The following is a 21,619-nucleotide window of genomic DNA, read 5'->3' as shown; positions in this document are numbered from 1 at the left end:
CCTCACTGTCGCATGTGCCCTAATCGCGATCGTGAGATTGCACAGAGCTGGGGTAGTCGAGGTAGGCTGCTATTGGAGAGGAGCCTAGCTCGTGACGCCCCGTCTCGGCGGGATCAGCGAATGAGTGGTGCATGACGTCTTCAATCGCGGACGCCATCTTTGGTAGGCGAAGCTTGTCAGAACGACAAAGTCGGTTGAGCCGATCTGTGGGTGTCGAGGGATGACCCGTTCCCGTTCCAGCGAATAAGCGTAGTGGGGTGCTATGCACTGATGAGGCTCTTTGTGTTGGAAATGATGGCACTTGTTGATCACTTCCAAGGTTATGAAATTAGGGAGAGGACGGTTGGTGCGCAACCATGTTTGAGTCATAGCCAATCAAACAAAGAGATAAACTAGAAGCAGGGAAGCCGAACAATAAGGATGAAATAGAATCAGAACATATCGATGAACTGGGTATAGTAGGTAATTCGCGTATCGTATTGTATCGTACAGTAGCTGCATATAGGAGGTGGGAAATTGAAGATGACGATAAGACTCTATTTTGGTGGCCCACATGATGGATATGAAGTGGTGATCGCGCCAAAAAGATCTGAGGAAGGAGCTTGCTGTGCAGTTGCCCGCTGACCCAACAGCAGTCGCTAGCGAGAGCACTTGCCGCCGATCGCTGCCGGAGCTTTTAGTCCTGACCTGAAACGTTGACGATGGTTTGAATCATTGCTTAAGTCATAGGAGAGGAGCTGATCAAACTGATCCAACCCATCGGAAAGCCTTGCTGATACTGATACTGACAACGACAATGACTTCATGCTGCACACGCATGACATGCCGAGAATGCGTAGGTAAGCAGCATTATCCAGCCATGATCTCAATTCGAGGGCATATTATATCATTCAGGGGCAAACGAGTCTGAGTGCGATAAACAGGAAAATGTTTACGAACCTTTTTGTTTCTAGCTACCCGAGACAAGCGCCAGGCGGAATGAATCCTTGCTGCGAGACAAAATTTACCTGCAGCACATACGCGCATACAGACATGCGTTATGCATGCAGGGCTCAACAGATTGTGCTGCAATGCTGCAATGACTCGTGCCAATGGCGCTGAATTCACTCTAGAATACGAATCGAATTGGCGCTCATGCATGCATGTTCTAGCGTTCTACTGTAGTGTTGGAGTTATACTGCAGTCTGCAACAATACCTGATCTGAGATCATCAGATACGATTGTACGACCGACAACTAAATGATTCTCACAGTCTTCTTTTCACAATTGGCAAAATATTGCCTGCCACCCTTCTCATCCGTCAGTGAGTGAAACAACCCAACACGCCAATATTCATCCTCCTTCTTCCCCGTAGGATACAACAGGAGGCCGTGCATGACTTCCAACGGCGGATCCCCCTCCTTGCCTTCCCATTCATGCGGTCTTCTGGAATAGACACTCGCTGATTCCGTATGCCCGCTGGAAACGAGGAACATGACAAGTTTCTGGATGTACTCCCCGCTCGCCTCAGAGAGCTGCAGCCCATCTTCGTTTGTCTCTCTCCAGTCAAGGGCGCACTGCGCGACGTACTGCTCATCTTCTATAGCCAGCCACTCGCATTGCTCGCCATAAAAGGGCGATTCGAGAGGCAGCTTTTGGAGTTTCCCCCCAGGAATGCCACAGACCTTCCCGCGGAGTAAAAGGCGTCCACCAGACACTCGTCCATATATGTCTCCTCCATGAGGCTTCGTCTTAGCCTCAAGGACCTTACACTCGCGTTTCATGTAATCAGTGTTGTCCCATCTTATGCTACTACGAATCCTCGCCCAAGACCAAGACGGCGCAATGTATTGAGGCGGGTGCTTGAGCCATCCCTTCAGCTGACGAAAGGTCCAGCGCAAACGCCGGTTTATCTTCCAAAGGAGACCTCGATGAAGATTCTTTTTCCATAAGCCGGCCAAATATACATCTCCGCTCTTACTAGCGATGAGCTTGGCGTACGATGACACTGCCGGCAGTCTGTCGGTCTGATACGTGAGCTTCTTGTTGCTGTATTCAAGCATTGGATTGTACCAGCCCTGATAGTCGCCTTCGCCTCTCCATGGTGTAGATGTATGAATGATGGACAACTCAGCCTCACCAATGCGGTCTAGCTTGTCATCGATGATGGTATCCTCTGTTCTTATAATGTCAATCGGCTTGAGAGAATCCCAATGCATCATGAGCTGGCCGATATACAGCTTCCTCATCGCAAACATGTCTTCTTGAAACGCCCAGCCACGAGTGTGCCAAGCTGAGGCTTGAATCTCAAGAGAGAGGGGTCTGTCTGACCAGCTAGGTGCACCACGTAACGCAGACTCGGCGATTTCGTAAGAGAAGGGTATATGACGAAGAAAGAATGAACCGTGGATATTCCATTCTACGGAGTGGTAGGGGATCTTGACACTTGGGTTTCGTTCAAGGAAACCTTCGTCGCTTGACGTTGTACGGAGCGGTATGAGCGTGACGAGGGAGTTTCGAAAAATTTCTGCCATCACCTGCGATTCCCTCTCCCAGTCTTCCACGTCATCTTGTATGATGCAGAGTGCGTCAATCCAGACGTACTTGACGCCCAACGCTCGCGCAATGCGGACAGTGTCTTGATACGTTTTCGGCAGGGCATTGTAAGAAATGGATGTTTTCAAATGAGAGTAGTTGCTTTTTGTGGTTGTGAGAGACGGGGGTTTCCCTCCCCAACAGTAGCTCAGAGCCAAATACGGCTGTGGTTCCTCAGCCATGTCGGCATGTGTATTGCTTTCCACAAGGCGAATCAGACTCGACTCTCTTTTACCAGTAACATGAATCAGCCTTGTAGGGCGATAAAGTGCCTTGAGAGCATCTTTCTCCTTGCTGCTACCAAACACCCATTTTTTCAAGGTGAGAATGCCGGCGGGTGATATTATACTATCTGGTATAAAGTCTGAGAACGGGTAAAAGGGGATAGCACATGGATCTAAGAGAACGCCATAATGTCAGTAGATTATTTCCTTATTTCCATCTAGAAAGCGGCTTTCATAATGCTTCATACCTCTTGGGTTAATACTGGCCCTGAATGTAAGATAGCCCCATCTGTGCTTAGGTCTAACAAACGCAGTGCTGTGTACAGTAAATGCTGTTAGACCAAAGTTCCAATAATTTCGAATCTTTGTAATCTCGACTGTATCGTCAGGAAGACGCGCCAATGGGTATTTCCGAAAGTGCCAGATCATGGCATTCCGAAGCAAGGTACAAAACTGGCAACCAGAGTCTGCAGACTCGGCCAGGTTGGGAAGCAGCGGAACTACATCTTTTCGACGATATTCGAGGTCTTCCTCATAATTCGGGACGTCCGCCCTCAATTCTAACGGCTTCTTATCGTCATACGAGACTTTTTCCTTTTTCAGACGTAAATTTTTGAGTTGCAGCACTCTGCAATGCTGGCACAGCACCTGAACATCGCTCAGATGGGATTCTGTGACAGCAGAGAAGTCATAGAAGAATTCTTCTTCGCCAGGAGATTTCTTTTCACCGGATGGTTTTGCGGATTCCCGAGTTCTTTGGAATTGCTCGTGCACTCCTACGCCGATGAAATAGGGAACTCCCGCCATGGCCGCAGAGCGGTTCTTCAATCTTCAATTGGGAAAGGAAATGGTAATGGTATGGAAGATGGGAATGGAATAACGCCGCCGACGGAGTTTTGCTTCACCTTTATAACAGCTGCTGTGGGTTAGCTCCGCTGTTGCTGCCTAGTGATGACACTCATGTACGAATTATTTGTCTGAATGTTAATCGCCGTAGCTCGATATATCTTACTACTATTTATATCATAAGTAATCCACGCATGGTTCTCATTACAATAACCATACTACTACGAGACTTTTGGCCGTCAAAAATTGTATCCACAGTTGTAAAAGTTTCATCGTGATGTAATTGTCTGGGTGACTTTGATAACTCTGTCTCATTAACTGGATATATACTCTCGAATGCAATGCGGCGAAGACAGGGCCAAGAAATGCCAGCCATCACAGTCTCTACGCTAATCAAACACAACCTTTTGGCCAGTAAATGCAACACTCTTCTGAGCCTCCTTCGCCTTCTTCCGTGCCTCCCAACTAGGATGCAGCGGTCCTTCGTTGTCCTTCTTCGTCGGCTTTGGCGGCGGTTTATTCTGTTCTTGAGCAATCCCGCCTCGGCCCTGTGAATAGCCTCTAGAATCGCCCCCTACTGGTCGGCCGCCCCTCTTCCACGGCTTGCCCCGGCCCTGGTCCTCTGGGCCTACAGCACCACGCTTCATGTCCCAGCCAGCATCTCTACCGCCCTTGGTGGCTGCCTTTTGGAGATGCTTTGCATTGGCTCCATACTTCTTCTCCCAGATGGCCTGGCGGGCTCGCTGGCCACGACGCTTCTTGGGCGGGGCCTCGATATCGGACGCTGACTCGGATCCAGAAATGTAGCCTCCCATGAGGGTGGGAAGAAAGGTGGAATCTCCCGATCGAGCTGTTTTCGCCGCGGCCTTGGCAGCCTGCTTCTTCCTCTCTTCCTTCTTCTCCTCTCTAGTCTTTTTAGCCTTCTCGACTACCGGCTTCTGACTGTCATCATTGTCGGCTGATTTCTTTGACTTTTTGGTTGGTAGTGGTGATGGTGACCGTGAGCCAGTTATGGATTCTAATTCTTCGTCTTCTTCATCGTCACCCTCGTCCTCAGAGCCTGATCCAGATATCGAAATGTCGTCCAGGTTGACCTTTTCCGTGCCTCTGTATTTCGCCAGTAACTCCTCATCAAATTCCTCTTCGTCCTCGTCGGATGATCCACCTAGTAGATCAGCATACTTTGATACTGCATCCTCCTGATCCGATCCCTCAAGCTCTTCAATTGATGGCCGAGGCTCATCAGCATCTGAACTAAAGCCCTCAAACTCAGATTCGTCGGCAGCTTCCTCATCCACGGCCTCTCGCTTCTTTGAGGACTTGGCCGAAAGTTTTACATCCTCCTCGTCATCCTCGTCCTCGTCATCTTCATCATCATCTTCTTCCCTATCCGCGGGCTGTTCCTCTGTGTCTTTTCTCTTGTTCCTAACACGTTTCGACTTGGTAGGAACGGCCACGCCAAGGGTTTCGCAAATGTCGGCAACTGCACGGTCCAGAGCTTGTCGCACGGGACCTGCGTTGCAAAGTATGCTTATGACATTGTTCCGAATTGAAATTTCTTCTGGTGAGAGAGCAGGCCACGGCACTTCGGCGCGGAGCTCCTCTGGAGTATCCTTCGACGTTTCGACGGCCTTGATTCGGAGAAGATTTGAGTGCAGGTGGTGTCGCGCTGTCTGCCGCAAGTCAAGAGCCTTTAAACAACAAGGTTAGCTGATAATACTTCTTCTAATGAAGAAAATTGCAATTGATATTGTAGAGTGACACACTTTCAACGCTGCATATTCGCGTTCTAGCCTCGTCTTCTTCGCGACTGTGATACCGGGCTCGTGGAGCTTGTTGCTGAAGCGCTTCCGCTCATGAACCTTTGCAGAGCTCAGCGCTCGGAAGATATCGATTCGGTATTTCTCTAATTTGTTCTGTACGGTATCTGCGACGGTGCGCTTTCGTTTCGGCATGTTGGCAATATTTTTTCTTTGCTCTGGGCGGTTTGAAGCTAAGATAAGATCTTTGATCGAAATTGTCTGAAAAATCTCTAGTTGGTCGAGCTACTGCTAGTGGGGGTGTGTGTATTTGCAGAGGCTGCACTGTGTCGGCCCTCGAGAATTGACGGCTAATTCGGTGTAATGCTAGCACTCGGGCACAGTGTGGCATCTCCTGGGACTTACACACTGGGTATGGATTCCAGGAATCTATCTGTGGTGGGGACATAAAGCCAACTACGATTACCAAGCCTTGGTGAGGGGTCAAATAGGGAAATTCTGAAGACGTACAGCATCTATTAAAGCAAGGCACAAGCCTATAGGTGTACGTTGTTGAGATAATCGAGTAATAGGGATCCTCTTTATTCACCATGGCAACTCAGAATGTTGATGAGGCTGTTGTGGCCGGCAACCTCTTCAACGTTGATGGCCTCGTGGCTTTCATAACAGGTGGTGGTACTGGTGAGTATATAGCATGATTGGTTCATCGATGGACTTGAAGCATTTCCCCCATGTCAAGGCGTAATGTAATTTCTGACTTGACTTGGGTAATAGGCATTGGTCTCATGATGGCGAGAGCTTTGGCGAGAAATGGTGCTCACAAGGTCTACATTGGCGGACGACGACTCGAGGTGCTGGAAGCTGCCGCAGCCTCTTTGGGTGCAAACGTTGTGCCAGTCAAGTGTGATGTAACATCCAAGGAGAGTCTCCAGGCGGCCGTCGATTTCATCAAGCAAGACACCGGTTATCTGAACGTCTTGGTCTGCAACTCAGGCGTTGGTGGGCCTCAGTCCGTCCAGCTTCAGGAAGATACGACACTCGAGGAGTGGGCAGACTCAAATTGGGACATTAGCTTCGAGGAGCACACAGATGCTTTTGCCGTCAATGCCAGTGCCGTCTGGTTCACTGCCATAGCCTTCCTGAAACTCCTCGACGCAGGAAACAAGAAGGGCAACTTGGAGCAAAGCTCTCAGGTCATTGTCACAAGCTCCATTGCCAGTTTCAACAAGGCAGCTCCAGGAGGCTGGGCATATGGCCAATCCAAAGCTGCTGCAACACATGTAGCCAAACACCTTTCAGCTGCCCTGCCGAGGTGGAATATCCGGTAAGCAGCGTCTGTCTGTGGTTTTCTTATCATCACACAAACTTATTACATGCATGAGATGATTGACGAGTCATTTACCATCTAGGGCCAACTGCATTGCTCCAGGATGTAAGTGACGCCAATTTCCGCCATCGGCCAAAGATAACCTCGGATACTGACATTGCGGCTTTAGTGTTCCCGAGCGAAATGGCCGCACCCATTGTTAACCGCTTCAACGAAAACTCGGATACTCCAGGTAAAGTGCCAGCGCAGTTCATACCCATGCAGCGAATGGGAAATGATCAGGATATGGCGGGAACTATTCTGTACTTGATTTCTAAGTCAGGGGCTTACTGCAACGGGCTTGTCATTGTCATCGATGGAGGTCGACTTCTGAGGTTCCCATCATTGTACTAGAGTGTATGTAGGAGCACATGACTGAATGAGTAAAAAATTGTCAGTTCTTTGGCCGTTCCTTGATTGGTAACATGATGCCGGAAATAATCATCACCAACTGTGACTAAGCATCATCTGAGCATTTGGCATCTTATTATGTATCCATTGCCCACGTACTCGTAATTATTTAGTCAGGTCGTTCAGATACGAAGTGGACCTGAATAGGAGTGTAATAGGAGTGTAATATGTAATACCGACGCGGAGAACGAGATTCAGTGCTCGGTGTCCGATATAAGGCTGAGGCGTTTGAGAGTGGACAGGAGCATCGTGGAGCTCTCCCCCTTGGTGGTTAGCTTAGAGATCCATTGATGCGTATTTAGCACGGGAGTAGTGAGATGGGACAACCAATCAACGGCATGCAATTAGACAGACAAGATAACGCGCAAACAATGGTGAAATCTAAGTTTCGAATGGCTCTCCCAGCCAATGACTTCACTTCAGACAGAAGGCAGATGTCGGAAATTCTCGGCTGAGAGTTTGGCCGGGGCCCGCCCAACGGCTATTTGTTACCGCCAAGGCGCAAGCACGAACTTATCAGCTCAAGTGAATGATTCGGAATGGAATAATCTGATCGGAAAGAAACCGTATTTGCCTGGGTAGCGTATCCCGAGGAAGTTGAGGGCAGCTCGCGGGAAAAAGGAAGGACGCTCAGCAAAGTTCCCCGCAGGTACCAAGTGCTAGATGGGTGTGTATGCCTGAGGGTCTCTTGATTTCCCCTTTCTTGATGGTGTCTAGTAATAACAAATACATTTTTTTAACACTTACTCTTTTCTTGCTTTTCTTGTTTTTGATGTTTTCTTTTCTGTTGCTTATGCTGTCTATAGATTTGCTGGCGGATCTCAAGAACTGCGGACGATGTAAGTATGAAGTAATACTGCATACTCATGTTTTTGGATGGCTTTACTTGCAAATGGAGCCTTGCTATTTTGATTCGGCTACTCCAAAACCCGCCATTAACCAGCCCGGATTCCAGACTCCACAGCCGCCGTCAAGCTGCTGCAAGAAGCACGGGCCAGCATCTCGCAGGCAGGGATTCTGCTCCATAATCCGGGTGGGTTTTGGGAATCTGGCCCGCCCGGCAGTCGGATAGAGTCAAAATCAAGACAAGACAGCAAAAGCCATGGAGACGTCATTGATGAAGCACATGTGAGACAGCTGTGGTCCGGCGACGATGCAACGCTTTGATGCCAATAGATTCAAGCATGTGAATTCACAAGCTGCATCTCCTGTCAATCTGTCAATCATTGCAATTACAAGCACGGGCTAATACGAAAATGCTCCGGGAGCATGTGCGGTGGCTGACGAAAACGCGAGTGACGTCGCTTCGGCTGGATGGACTGTGCCATGATATTGGTCTGGCTGAAAGCAGGACGTTTGGCGCGCAACCCCGCATTCTCTGATGCACTCACATCGAGCATCTCAATCGCTCTAGTTGGACTCGGCAACGCGCTACGGAGCCCATTTGAGAGGCCCGTAGCTGTAATAGTGGGCAGCTGGGATTTGATGGGAGACTCGAGGGGGATTGTGTTGGTGATGCTTTTATAAGCATTGAGTGATGCTTGTCGGAACAAAGCAAAGCGTGTAAGAGTAGAGATGACTACGAATGTCTCCATATACTTGCAAATATACCCGGCAAATGAACAAAATCTCCGGCAATATCACATTGACACAGTACTTACAGCAGAGCCAGCTGCAAGGGTTCGTTCCAGGAAGGAGCTCACTGGACCACTGATTTGATGCATGGAGCCCAAACCAGTTTTGCAGTTCGTGTACCCGCCTTGTACACAGTACTCACCTTGTCGACCGTGTTGTTTCACCGGCCTCTGGCACGGCCATCATAGCCCCATCACAAGGGCCGACGGCGCTGATGCATCTGGTTTGCTGCAACAAACTGACTGATGCCAACAGGGCATTGCTTAATGTTCCATCAGCCAAGCATCAGCAAGCATCATCCGCCGGCCCAGCGCCACGCAAGGCACAGACATGACTAGCAGCAGGCCAGCTGGATGGTTGGTAGACGAGACGCGCTGGCCATGGAGGGGATACATCATCTCCTCCCCCGCAATTGGACTTCCGGCATACCGAAAGCCTAGAAGCTTTGGTGCCTCTCCAACGAGGTTGCCTCGCCTCCGCACCGTGAATGCGACAGACAAGCAACTCCTCGCCACATAGTGGAGGGTCGCCAGTGGACGAGAGCAGTTGCCAGGCTCATGATCAGCCATGGCGTGCACTAAGACGCCCAGTATTAAAATGCTCGACTCGCCGGGTTGTCTTGCTCGTTGCTTCTGACGCTTTCCGTAACACCTCCGAGTGATCAGATTCTCTTGTCTGCCATTTCCCCCATCAATTCAACGTTCAACGTCTCTGCGCAAAAGCGTTGGGCACGCAAGGTCTCATCCTGTCTTGTATCTGAATCGTCTCGCGTCTCACGCCTGAATTTTGCGATACGCAATCAATCGCTTGCTTCGGCGCATTCCACATCCGAGTTTCGGACATTGTTGAATTGCCAAACCACCAAAGGCTAGGCTTCTCAACATAAGCTCTGTTCATATTCAGGTCGTCTGCGCCCCCTACAAGCGCTTTTGCCATCGCCGTTACCTCCGTTTTGCGCCGTCTTCCCCACCAGTGGCCCGGCCCTCGCGTGCACAAACCCATTCCGGGGAGCATCGAATTCAAAGAGACCCAACACATACAACCTAGCTTCGCTCAACAACCTTGAGCGTGCGCTTGATCGCGGAGTTATCTGGTGAGTGAGCACAGCTGCCGTTTCCTTTTCCGACCATCCCCCTTCCTGTTTCTTAGCGGCTATCCACCCGCCCAATCTTGGACGGTGAGCGGAGCCAAGTGAGCCCGCTCTCCAAATCGGAGCCGTTCTGCGCCCCTAGACTTTCCGATCGGCAACCGCCTTTCATGGCTTTGAGTTGGGCCGACCTCACTGCTCGGGTATCGCGCCGGCTCCTGTCGGCCTGCCGTTGAGCTTAGGTCGATAGAATTTCCGATGACGGGATCACAGTCCCGAAGCCAGACCCAAATGCCTCTCCTGCTCCACTGAACACACCCCCGTGCTCTCATTATACCACTCATATCATTGCTGTGTAAATATTGCTTGGGCTTGACTAATATGCCAAAGTCATTGAACAACCAGACAGGGTCCTCAGTTAGCGAGGCTCTACCCGGTGCGCCTGAGACATAAGATTCCGATAACAGTTCTTATAAGGCGACCCTTCCCCAATCGTAACAATGAATTCCATCAAGCAAGCAATCGAGTCCGCTCGATCAAGGACCTCGGACGTCATGAATACTGCCAAGAGAAGTGAGACGGCCGCCAAGGCCTCTGACATTATTCATACTCCTGTCATGCGGGCTGCCTTGCCTTTTATCAATGGAGGCATCGCCGGAATGGTAGCCACATCTGTGATCCAGCCAGTCGACATGGTCAAGGTCCGCATCCAACTTGCTGGCGAGGGCACAACCGGAGGTCCCAAGCCTACTCCGCTGTCTGTCACTCGACACATCATTTCCAGCGGAAAGGTCCTCGACTTGTACACTGGCCTGTCTGCCGGTCTCCTCCGACAGGCTGTATACACAACCGCTCGTCTAGGCTTCTTTGACACCTTCATGGGAAGGCTAACAGAGCGAGCAAAAGCCCAAAATAAACAGATTGGTTTCTCAGAACGAGCAACAGCTGGTTTGGCGGCTGGTGGTCTGGCAGCCATGATTGGCAACCCGGCTGACCTGGCACTTATTCGAATGCAGAGCGACGGCTTGAAGCCCCTTGCCGAGCGCAAGAACTACAAGTCGGTCATCGATGCACTGGGATCTATTGCCAAGGGCGAAGGTATCGCAGCTCTCTGGGCGGGCGCCGCACCAACCGTTGTTCGTGCCATGGCCCTCAACTTCGGTCAGCTGGCCTTCTTCAGCGAGGCCAAGGCACAGATGAAGCAGAACACAAACTTGTCTGCACAAGCCCAAACCCTGAGCGCCAGTGCTATTGCAGGTTTCTTTGCCAGTTTCTTCAGTCTCCCATTTGACTTTGTCAAGACAAGATTGCAGAAGCAGCAAAGGGGACCTGACGGCAAGCTTCCTTACAAGGGAATGGCCGACTGCTTCACCAAGGTGGCCCGACAGGAGGGCGTCATGAGATTCTATCGTGGATTTGGAACGTACTACGTCCGCATTGCCCCTCATGCGTAAGTTATCTCTCCCCCGACCGGAAATATTCGTAAGTGGAAGCTCTAATAGCTGACCTTCGTTTCATATAGCATGGTAACTCTCATCGTTGCCGATTATCTGGGCTGGTTGACGAAATAGAGGAAAAGTGAGGTGCTTTGATGTTTGGGCTTTGACTTTGATTGGCGTTGACATAGTGATGGTTATTTGCTGTTTCTTGACTTTTTTGTGCTGTGTTGCGCTGCCTTGTTAGGTTGATTGGGTGGCTATGGAGTTTCCAAAGAAGTCACAGCGGGATTCTGGGCTCATTGGGAGCAGTTTTTGGAACAAAGAATCGTATTCGGATTACCACCGACATTTTAGACTTGATGTTGCCGTATAGCTTTTATTGCGCAAGATGAGAGAAAAATGCAGTCCTTAATAATTAGGCCATTGTGCCCACTTTTAAAGAAACGCTGGATGAACAGCACATTTCCAAAGTGAAGTTGGTGATTAACATACCAAAATGCAATCCAATGCTCAATATTGAGAGAGAATTTGCTGTCTTTGACCTACATTCAACATATTGGTGATTCTGGGTCCGTGTAGTGTACAGTGTCGTCGTAGCTTCCTTTTCACTGTCTCGACTGTGTCTTCTCTTAGTCGCCAGGCATATTAAGAGAAGCACGTGACTTCGCGCCGCCTCCCGCGTGGTAACTGTGACGCAATAGCTGGGATCGCGGACAGGCACAGCTCGAAAACCAACTTTGGCCCAACTTTGGCTAACATGTGAAAATGGTCGGAAAGAGACGCAATGCTCCTCAGAGGGGCAGCCGGCAGCGGCCGAATGGCGCTGATGGAAATGAACCCGATATATATCAGGAGATGCTGGCTGAGGCCGGAATGTCTGCGCCGCCAGCTGTTAGTTCACCTGAGAGGCCGTTGAAGAAAAGACGCGGGGTTGTTCCATCGGTTCAGAAGCCAACAGAACCAAATGAGCCTGCAAAGGTATCACTGGCTACAGAAGCGCCGAAACCAGAGCTTAAGCAGCAAGACGACAGCGACGACGAGGAAGAGGATGCTGAATTTGAGGATGTTGCTATTCCTGAACCTACTGTCCAGACTGTCGAGTTGGACTCAGACGAAGAAGAGGATGAAGATGAAGATATAAATTTCGAAGACGTCGACTTACTTATTCCCTTGCCGGATGGAGACTCAGAGCAACAAGAACCAAAGGAACTGGAACTCAATCTCTCAGCACAGAAATCTGCCATGACATCAAAGCAAGGGCCTGACAGACGAAGACCAATTACCAAAGAAGAAAGAGAGCGCCGCATTGATATTCACAAGGCCCATTTGATTTGTCTGATGTCTCATGTGGCTAAGAGAAATCATTGGTGCAATGATGCGGAAGTTCAAGACTCTCTCCGGTCTCGTCTGACGGACAAGATGATTCAATATCTTACGCCAGGGACCAACCTATCGCAGTTTGGGAGAACCGAAAGTCTGAAGAATGGGCTTAAGTTCGTTGCAGACATATGGAAGGAACAATATGAGATTACAGAGCGTGGCATGAGGAGATCCTTGTGGGCAGAAGAGGTGGAGCAGCTTGATAACGTACGTGGCCCATCTCTGACAATGGAGGCTTGTTTCTGACCCGCCTTTTAGTATGTGCTTCCGAATGATATGGAATCATGTCTGGATAAGTCAGACTTTAGAGAAGCAGCCAGGACTTTACAAGGATCACGAGATGTCGGAGCTCAGTTGTATTGCGCCTTGCTCCGAAGCGTTGGTGTTCGTGCTCGACTGGTTTGTTCGTTGCAGCCTCTCGCATTTGGCTCTGCAGGACCTACCCTTCCAAAGACCAAAGAGACTGCCAAACCAAAATCCGTTTCCAAAGCCGAGCATATGCTATCTCAAGTAGCAAAATATAGAGAAATGGCCGCTGCGGTCTCGTCGACTTCATCCGCTGGACCTTCTACAGCCAGACGCAGATTAGGTCACCCAAACGCAACAGATTACAATTTCGAGCCCACCGCTGCTCCTACGAAGCCTCGCCCAACTTTTTCAGCTCCCAAACAAATACGCGAATCTTCGTATCCAATTTACTGGGTGGAAATCCTTGACGTAGGGCACCAGAAATGGCAGCCTACGGACCCAGTAGTGACGCACACATTTTGGAAGCCAAAGGTCTTTGAACCCCCCATCACAGACAAGGAGAATTGCTTATCCTACGTTATTGCGTTCAATGCAGACGGCACTGCGAAGGATGTTACTCGGCGATATGCCAAGGGATATGCAGCAAAGACGCGAAAATTGCGTATAGAAACTGCTCTGGACGATGGCCAAAAGTGGTGGCGTAAAGTCATGAAGATGTATAAGCCCAAGACGACCACCGACCTGGATCAGATCGAAGATATCGAGTTGAGTGGAGTTGAGGCGAGAGAGCCAATGCCGAGAAACGTACAGGATTTTAAGGGCCATCCCGTATATGCTCTAGAGCGTCATCTTCGTCGGCATGAGGTGCTCATTCCAGGGGCTGTGCCGTCTGGAACCGTCGCCGCCGGAGCTCGCGCTCCTCTGGAAAAGGTTTATCGCCGAAAAGATGTTCGAATTGCGAGGAGTGCTGAGAAATGGTTCCGACTTGGCTATGAAGTCAGACCTGGAGAGATTCCCGCGAAATGGCTACCCAAGCGAGTGCAAAATAAGAGGTCCCGGTATGAAGAAGAGGAGGACCAGGATGAAGGCGATGCGGGGACGCCGATTTACACGGTAGACCAGGCAGAGATATATGAGCCGCCTCCCGTACGAAACGGACGTATACCGAAGAACAAATTTGGCAACATTGAAGTATACGTGCCTAGCATGGTTCCGAAAGGTGGCGTTCACATAGCGAGCGAATATGCTCGACGGGCAGCATATGCGTTGGGAATTGATTGCGCACCAGCGCTCACGGGATTTCAGTTCAAGGGCCGACAGGGAACGGCTGTACTGAATGGGGTCGTTATTGCAAAGGAATTTGAAGAGGCTATTCACGCGACTATCCAGGGGATGCTCGATCTGGAGCAAGAGTTGGAAGATGAGAAGAGGCGATATGTAGCACTCAAGCTTTGGAGGCGTCTTCTCATGGGCCTGAGAATTCGGGAAAGGATATGGAGGGATGTGGGAGAAGACGAAAGGAAGGAAGCAGACAGACAAGCAGAATTAGAGGCCGAAATAGGCGCAGCAAGCGATGAGACCGAGGAGTTTGATATGGTTGTCGATGACGATGACGATGGGGGTGGCGGATTCTTGGTTGAATAGTATACCGGTCTTAGTGAAGTGACCCCTTATATATGGCATGTAACGCATACTTTGGATTTACTTTGAACTGCAGTCGTCTCGATTTAGGACGGCGTGCTTTTTGGTTGAATAGTATACCGGTCTTAGTGTAGTGGCCTCTTATATAAGGCGTGTAACGTTTACTTTGGATTTATCTTCAATTGCCATCGTAACGACTTAGGATTGTGTGCTTTTTGGCTTTTTGCTGCCCTTGCAATTGGCCGAAGTTTCCCGGGTTGGTAGCCTTGTACTCGGCTGCATGTGAATGAGGTCTATTGCCATCTCGAAGAAGAATACGAGCCATTAGAAGGGGGCAAAAGCCCGTTGGCGATCTGCCATTGCGCATGTTACTACTATTCCACACGAAGCAACAATCTCTAGTTTCAGGACAGCAATCACGTTAGAAAACAGCGGCTTAGGCGCGTTCCGTCTGATTCGGGTCGACATCTCCCCGAATCCCGGCCGCAACAACACGGACTGGTGCGCTTAGAGCAGCAGTCATGGATTACTTCGATCAAAGTCGATGATTCTTCGAGGGAACCTGGCTTTGTATGGATGATGGACGGGGGTCGTGTTGGTCAAATAATTGTTTGAGCCAATTTGCGCTCGGAGTTACTCTGAACTTGCGGTCTGCAGTAAAAGTTAAATACTCATGTTGTGCCCGTTTTGTGTTTTCGGGCTCAAACGGTTAAAAATAAGTTCTTAGGGGCGTTGTTGCTCCGTATTTTAAGTGGGTTGTGTACGAGTATTTGCGGAGTTTCCCATTGTTTTGATTCCGTACCTGAAGATGGGACAATGCGGTGGTTTAGTAACGAGGGGAACCTGATTACTGTTAAATCAACTGAGTAGCATACCTATGTGTAGAAGAGTTTCAGCAGCATCTCGTGATGTCAACAAGAGCAACTCAAGCCTCAGCATCCAGGGCACGGGATACGGACAACTTTGTCCGCCCATCTCCTGCCCGATTTCTCTAGCACGGGCGTTTTTATAGTGTCCGCGTATACAAGTGGAGCCATTGTTGTCTCTTGGCCAATTGCTAGGGAAGGGTGCATTGCTTGGCTTTTGCCTCTTTTCTTTGTCCTTATTGAGGCGCGAATTGGCTGGCGACCAGAAATCCCCAACATGCGCGAATAGCAGCATCAGGGACAATTTATTCCCCTCTCTCTCCCTGTATCTCGTTTTCTTCTCTTGGTTTGTCGTCCAGAGCCTCGTATGAGTTGCGCCAGCAGCTCGATCGATGAGCTAAGCCAAGGCCCGACCCCTTAGCCATCCTCACTAACAAACAGGCGCTGAAGTGGCGTTTTGTTGTGGATGATCGTCTCCTAAGGTTCAGGTCTTTTTTGCTAGGATTGACGCTTCGACTTGATTGACGAGATACTCGCCTTTATTTCAGAAAGTCTCCAGTTGCTACTATCATCAAGGTCCATCGCCGTGGTGGGTACGAATACGCCGTGGCGCGCTCAATCTGTCCGTTTCTCTTCCAAACTTCACAGCGAACGAGCCAATCTATCTGTGACGCCAACGGACGCAAGCACAGCCCTATCTATGGATGCGTGTTCTAAACTCGACAATTTATTTCTTCCCTCTCCTCCCCCCTAACAAATATTTGGTTTCGTATTGCTTTCTCTTTTCGACGCTTGATAAAATCAACGCTGCGGTGTGCAGCTCCATGTTTATCGCCCTCTTCAGGGCCTGCATTTTTCTGCCGTTCATCTTTAGTTGTTGTGGGAGTCCAGCAGGGCGAGAGGAACCGAAGTACCCCAGTCTTCACGGCTATCGAGCCACCTAATCTTCGCAATGGCTTTCTTTAAGCAGGTCCGGACTCTAATGTCCAAGAATTTCCGGTATCTGCTCTTCCGCCACCTCACAAAGGTCATCGTCATGGCCTTCCTCGTGCCAATCATCCTGGCCGCCTTCTTCAGCTTTGCAAAGAACCTCTTCGTCCCACCTGCAATTTTCGGCTTCGGAGAGATTCATCCTATCAAAACTCTATCGCAAGCTTTCGACGCTGCTTTTAACAGTGGCCGGTACAAAGTCGTGCTTGTCGACAACGGATTCACAGGAGGGAGCATAGAGAATGTGCTGGATCAGCTTCATACGCAGATAACAGCACAGGGGCCTTGGATCGACGTCGTCAGAACAAACAGCGAAGATACACTGGTCACCGAGTGTCGAAGCAGCCTGCGAGGAGTTACAACCTGCTTTGGGGCTGTCGTCATGCGGTCGTCGCCAAATGAGGGAGACGGTGGTCTATGGAACTACACCATTCGCACGGATGCCGAGATGTCCGACAGCCCCCTCAAGATCAACGTTGACAAGTCTGACAATCCCGAAGAGGTCTATCTTTTACCTATTCAACGCACCATAGATGGTCTCATTGCCGGTCTGAACAGCACCGAGGCGGCACAGGCTCTTGCCAACACTCAGGAGATGCCCTTCACCAACTTGACCCAGAAAGAGAGAGCAAAAAAAGTGAGGGCAATCTTTCACAAAGCTATTGTGAATTTTATGGGAGTTGCCTTCATTGCCTCCGTCATTTGGATCACATACCACCTGACTGGCCACATTGCTACCGAACGTGAAACTGGCATGTCGCAGCTTCTGGATGCCATGATGCCTGTTAGCAAGCCGTGGATGTCACTGGCAGCCCGTATCATCTCCCACCATCTCTCTTTCTCCATCATCTATTTGCCGGCGTGGGTTATAGGATCCGCCATTGTGAAATATGGCGTGTTTTTCTACACCAATCTTGCCATTGTTCTCCTCTTCCACATCACCGCAGGTCTTGCTCTTGCGTCTATGTCTATCCTGTTTGCCTCCTTCTTTAAGAAGGCCCAGCTCAGTGGCATTACCGCTATTCTTGTCATCCTCTTGCTTGGCATTCTGGCCCAATCTCTCACTCAGCCCTCAACGGGACCTGTGGTGATTTTGTCAGTGCTCTTTTCGCCATGTGCCTATGTCTACTTCATCACCCTCATGTCTCGCTTTGAGAAGCAAAATAGGCCAACAAACCTTGTCGAAATAGCCCCCGACAGCCCCTGGAAGCTTCCAGGCATTGCTCTCTGGATCTTTCTAGTTGTTCACATCTTTGTATACCCACTTCTTGCCGCAGTAATCGAGCAGCACCTCTATGGTACCTCCACGGAAGGCCGCAGCATATTAAAGGCTGGGGATGGAAGTCTTGGCGAGGTTGCTGTCAAACTTGACAAATTCACCAAGATTTACAAACCTAGCTTCTTTTCGCGCGTGTTTGCAATGGGTTCCAAACCTAAAGAGCCTGTTGTAGCCGTCAACGGGCTTAGTTTCGACGTCAGAAAGGGACAAATTGTCGCCCTTTTGGGTGCCAACGGAAGCGGCAAAAGCACAACCTTGGATGCAATTGCAGGACTGAATAAGCTTACCAGCGGATCAATTACGATCGACGGCAAAGGCGGCCTTGGTATTGCACCGCAAAAGAACGTCATATGGGACGACTTAACGGTCGAGGAGCATCTCATCATTTTCGGCAAGCTCAAATCACCATATGCACCGGCAACCAAAGAACAGATTACCGAATTAATCGACTCTATCGACCTCGTCCATAAACGAAAGGCTCTAGCTAAAACTTTGTCTGGAGGTCAGAAGCGAAAGCTGCAGCTTGGAATGATGTTAGTCGGCGGAAGTGCTGTTTGCTGTGTGGATGAAGTGAGCAGCGGCATCGATCCCCTATCTCGACGCAAACTCTGGGATATTCTGCTGGCTGAGAGAGGAAAGAGGACTTTGATTCTGACTACGCATTTTCTGGACGAGGCCGACCTTCTTGCTGATCACATTGCCATCTTGTCCAAGGGAACACTGCGGGCTGAAGGTTCGTCTGTGGAGCTCAAGGATACACTTGGAGGTGGTTACAGAGTCAACGTACACAAGAACCCGGATATCAGAGGAACTCCTAATATCGCTGGCGTGAGAAAGAAGGATGCTTTTGACCTGATCACCTATGTCGCCCCAACGTCTAGACTAGCTGCGGAGGTCATCAGGGCACTACAGAAGGAGAATATCACGGATTATCGCTTCTCTGGTCCCACTATTGAAGACGTATTCCTGCAAGTTGCGGAGGAAATCAGAGACGAAGAAATCTTCCGGGAGACCGAGACCATCGTCGAGAAAATGCCAATCAAAGATGACAGCAGCTTTTCGCGGGATTCCTCCAGTCCGAATATGGGACAGGGGCTTGGCCTAAAGCTTCTTGATGGCAAACGATTGGGCTACTTCGAACAAGCCGTCATCCTGTTCAAGAAGCGTTGGACAGTACTAAAGAGAAATTGGATTCTTTATGCCATTGCCTTCCTGCTTCCCATCATGGCGGCAGGATTAACTTCTCTTTTCGTCAAAAACCAAGAGCCGACAGGTTGCAGGCCCACTGACCAGGCCTCGACCTCTGATACTGAGGACGCATTTACTCAAATCGGTGACGGTGATAGCCTCGTTTTCCTTGCCGGGCCATCTAGCAAATTCAATCAGACGCTGATTTCGAATCTATTCCAACCCATCTTTGGTATCAACCCTAGCCCCATTCTCAGCATCGCTGCGTCTTCTCTTAGCAACCTTCACCTCGTCGAAACCTTTGATGAATTCAATCAGTTTGTTCGAGACAACAGCAAAAACCTCACTACAGGTCTTTGGCTTGGCGACGCCAACACAAATCCCACCGTTGCCTGGGTTGGTAACGTGTTTGTTACGAGCCCACTTACGGCTCAGCAATTCCTCGACGTGATGCTGACGAACACTACGATTGCTACATCATGGTCTTCCTTTGACGTTCCTTTCAACTCCTCCATCGGAAAAGCTCTCAATTTGGTCATCTATATGGGCTTGGCGCTCTCTTGCTACCCAGCATTCTTCGCTCTGTATCCGAGTAACGAGCGCAGGCGATTTGTGCGCAGCTTGCAGTACTCCAACGGCGTCAGGCCATTTCCCCTGTGGGTGGCCTATCTCTTATTTGACTTTATAATGGCCCTGGTCAGCTCCGCAATTGTCACCGCTCTATGGGCTGGATTGTCAAATGTTTGGTTCCACATTGAATATGTCTTTGTGGTGCTCTTTTTGTATGGCCTGGCTTCGATCTTGGTGTCATATATGGTATCTCTGTTCACCAAGTCGCAGCTAGCCACGTTTGCCTGGGCGGCTGCCGGGCAGGCGGTTTTCTTCCTCGGCTACTTGATCGCCTATGTCTGTGTCATTACATATGTCGAGGTCTCCAAGATTGACAACACACTTTTGGTCTGCCATTTTGTCATCTCAGCATTCATGCCTGTCGGCTCGGTGACTCGAGCACTATTCCTCGCAACAAACCTCTTCTCTACTGCTTGCGATGGCAACGAGCTTTCTACAAACCCCAGCGGCCTCAAGGCGTATGGAGGTCCTATCCTTTATCTCATTATCCAGTGCATCATTCTATTCGGACTATTACTTTGGTTTGACAGCGGAAATGTAGGGTCTTCTGTAAGAGCTCTATTCAATAACCACAAGCACCCAAACAACATTACTCAGGCAGATGAGGAAGTGATGCAAGAAGAGCTTAGGATTGCGAATTCTGCGGAAGATGACGGCCTCAAAGTTTTGCACTTGACAAAGTCATTCGGGAAGAACCTCGCGGTGGACAACGTGAGCTTTGGCGTGAAACGTGGCGAAGTCTTTGCCCTCTTGGGTCCAAATGGAGCAGGCAAATCCACCACCATTTCACTCATTCGGGGTGACCTCAAGCCAAACCTCAATGGCGGAGACATCTTTATTGAAGACGTGTCTGTGACAAAGAATCTGGCTGGTGCGAGAGCAAACCTTGGTGTTTGTCCCCAAATCGACGCCTTGGATCAGATGACTGTTAGAGAACATCTGGAATTCTATGCCCAGGTTCGGGGCATTCCTAATATCGAGCATAATGTCACCGCAGTTCTACAAGCCGTTGGCCTCAGCTCTTTTTCAACACGCATGGCAGCCGCCCTTTCAGGCGGCAACAAGCGCAAGCTGAGTCTGGGAATTGCTCTCATGGGCAACCCCGGTGTCGTCTTACTTGATGAGCCCTCGTCAGGTTTAGATGCCGCATCGAAGCGAGTCATGTGGAAGACACTCCAGGCCACGGTCCCGGGCCGATCCATCCTGTTGACAACACACAGCATGGAAGAGGCCGACGCGTTGGCTGGTCGTGCTGGCATTCTAGCCGGACGAATGCTCGCTCTCGGTACACCTGATGACCTGCGGCATCGCTTCGGTGACGCCCTACATGTGCATCTTGTGTCGAGCACAGCCCCCAGGACAACAAAAGAGGAGATGGAAGCCATCACGTCGTGGATTCTCGATACACTACCTACAGCCAAGCTTGAGTCGAAGATGTACCATGGACAGCTGCGATTCTCAGTTCTCTCGAGCCAAGTTCTTGCTTTCACCAAAGGTCCAGGTGCCGACGATGTGACACCCGTTGGACATGATATCAGCCAAGGAGCCATTGGCCGACTCGTCGTCCTACTGGAAGAGAACAAGACTCGCCTTGGTGTTGAGCACTACAGCGTCAGCACTACGACTCTTGACCAGGTCTTTTTGGATATTGTTGGTCAGCACAATATCCAGGAGGAGAATCACGAGACGAAGCCAGGCTTTTTGAAACGAATGCTGAAGTTCAGAAAATCTTGATGAGGCGGAGCGGAGGATGAGTCCGTTTTCCCTATCCTAGCTGTCCATCTGTATGTTTCTTGTATATATTCTTCAATGACCTCCCTCTACGCCGCGTTGACGTTCTTGGATACGACGGCTTCTTATATTTACTTTAGTATTTGTTATTCCTTTGCGTTGGTGTTGGATAAAACTGTTTAGATATTATATGTTTAGGCTGAATAGATACCAATACGATGTTAATGAATTCCCTCATCCGATATATCAAGCATCTATCCTTACATACCTAGCTTGCCAAAGTGTAGATAGCTGATGCCATCTCTCTAGATGCTGCAGGGGAT

General features: G+C 49.8%; 6 protein-coding genes across 6 annotated transcripts; 4 read left to right on the top strand and 2 right to left on the bottom strand.

Annotated features, from left to right (window-relative positions):
- Positions 1-1,235: 1,235 nt before the first annotated feature.
- T069G_02801 (heterokaryon incompatibility protein (HET) domain-containing protein) lies at positions 1,236-3,605 on the bottom strand (the record flags this gene model as incomplete). The annotated part of the gene is made up of 2 exons (XM_056170011.1): positions 1,236-2,971; positions 3,047-3,605. The coding sequence occupies 2 exons, from the start codon at positions 3,603-3,605 to the stop codon at positions 1,236-1,238; spliced, it is 2,295 nt and encodes a 764-aa protein (XP_056030903.1).
- A 428-nt stretch (positions 3,606-4,033) lies between these two features.
- T069G_02800 (BUD22 domain-containing protein) lies at positions 4,034-5,599 on the bottom strand (the record flags this gene model as incomplete). The annotated part of the gene is made up of 3 exons (XM_056170010.1): positions 4,034-4,165; positions 4,223-5,335; positions 5,411-5,599. 3 exons carry the CDS (start codon positions 5,597-5,599, stop codon positions 4,034-4,036), a joined length of 1,434 nt encoding a protein of 477 aa, XP_056030902.1.
- Positions 5,600-5,994: 395 nt separating this feature from the next.
- On the top strand, positions 5,995-7,124 carry T069G_02799 (enoyl-(Acyl carrier protein) reductase domain-containing protein; the record flags this gene model as incomplete). Its single annotated transcript, XM_056170009.1, has 4 exons — positions 5,995-6,085; positions 6,179-6,728; positions 6,814-6,836; positions 6,901-7,124. 4 exons carry the CDS (start codon positions 5,995-5,997, stop codon positions 7,122-7,124), a joined length of 888 nt encoding a protein of 295 aa, XP_056030901.1.
- A 3,279-nt stretch (positions 7,125-10,403) lies between these two features.
- On the top strand, positions 10,404-11,474 carry T069G_02798 (mitochondrial carrier protein domain-containing protein; the record flags this gene model as incomplete). Its single annotated transcript, XM_056170008.1, has 2 exons — positions 10,404-11,353; positions 11,426-11,474. The coding sequence occupies 2 exons, from the start codon at positions 10,404-10,406 to the stop codon at positions 11,472-11,474; spliced, it is 999 nt and encodes a 332-aa protein (XP_056030900.1).
- Positions 11,475-12,107: 633 nt separating this feature from the next.
- On the top strand, positions 12,108-14,615 carry T069G_02797 (rad4 transglutaminase-like domain-containing protein; the record flags this gene model as incomplete). Its single annotated transcript, XM_056170007.1, has 3 exons — positions 12,108-12,233; positions 12,291-12,929; positions 12,981-14,615. 3 exons carry the CDS (start codon positions 12,108-12,110, stop codon positions 14,613-14,615), a joined length of 2,400 nt encoding a protein of 799 aa, XP_056030899.1.
- Positions 14,616-16,430: 1,815 nt separating this feature from the next.
- On the top strand, positions 16,431-21,299 carry T069G_02796 (ABC transporter domain-containing protein; the record flags this gene model as incomplete). Its single annotated transcript, XM_056170006.1, has 3 exons — positions 16,431-17,685; positions 17,746-20,102; positions 20,163-21,299. The coding sequence occupies 3 exons, from the start codon at positions 16,431-16,433 to the stop codon at positions 21,297-21,299; spliced, it is 4,749 nt and encodes a 1,582-aa protein (XP_056030898.1).
- Positions 21,300-21,619: the final 320 nt, after the last annotated feature.

Source organism: Trichoderma breve, chromosome 2, assembly GCF_028502605.1.
Source record: "Trichoderma breve strain T069 chromosome 2, whole genome shotgun sequence".
NCBI lineage: Eukaryota > Fungi > Ascomycota > Sordariomycetes > Hypocreales > Hypocreaceae > Trichoderma > Trichoderma breve.
Note: the sequence above shows the minus strand (reverse complement) of the source record. Positions and strands in the feature narration are given on the sequence as shown.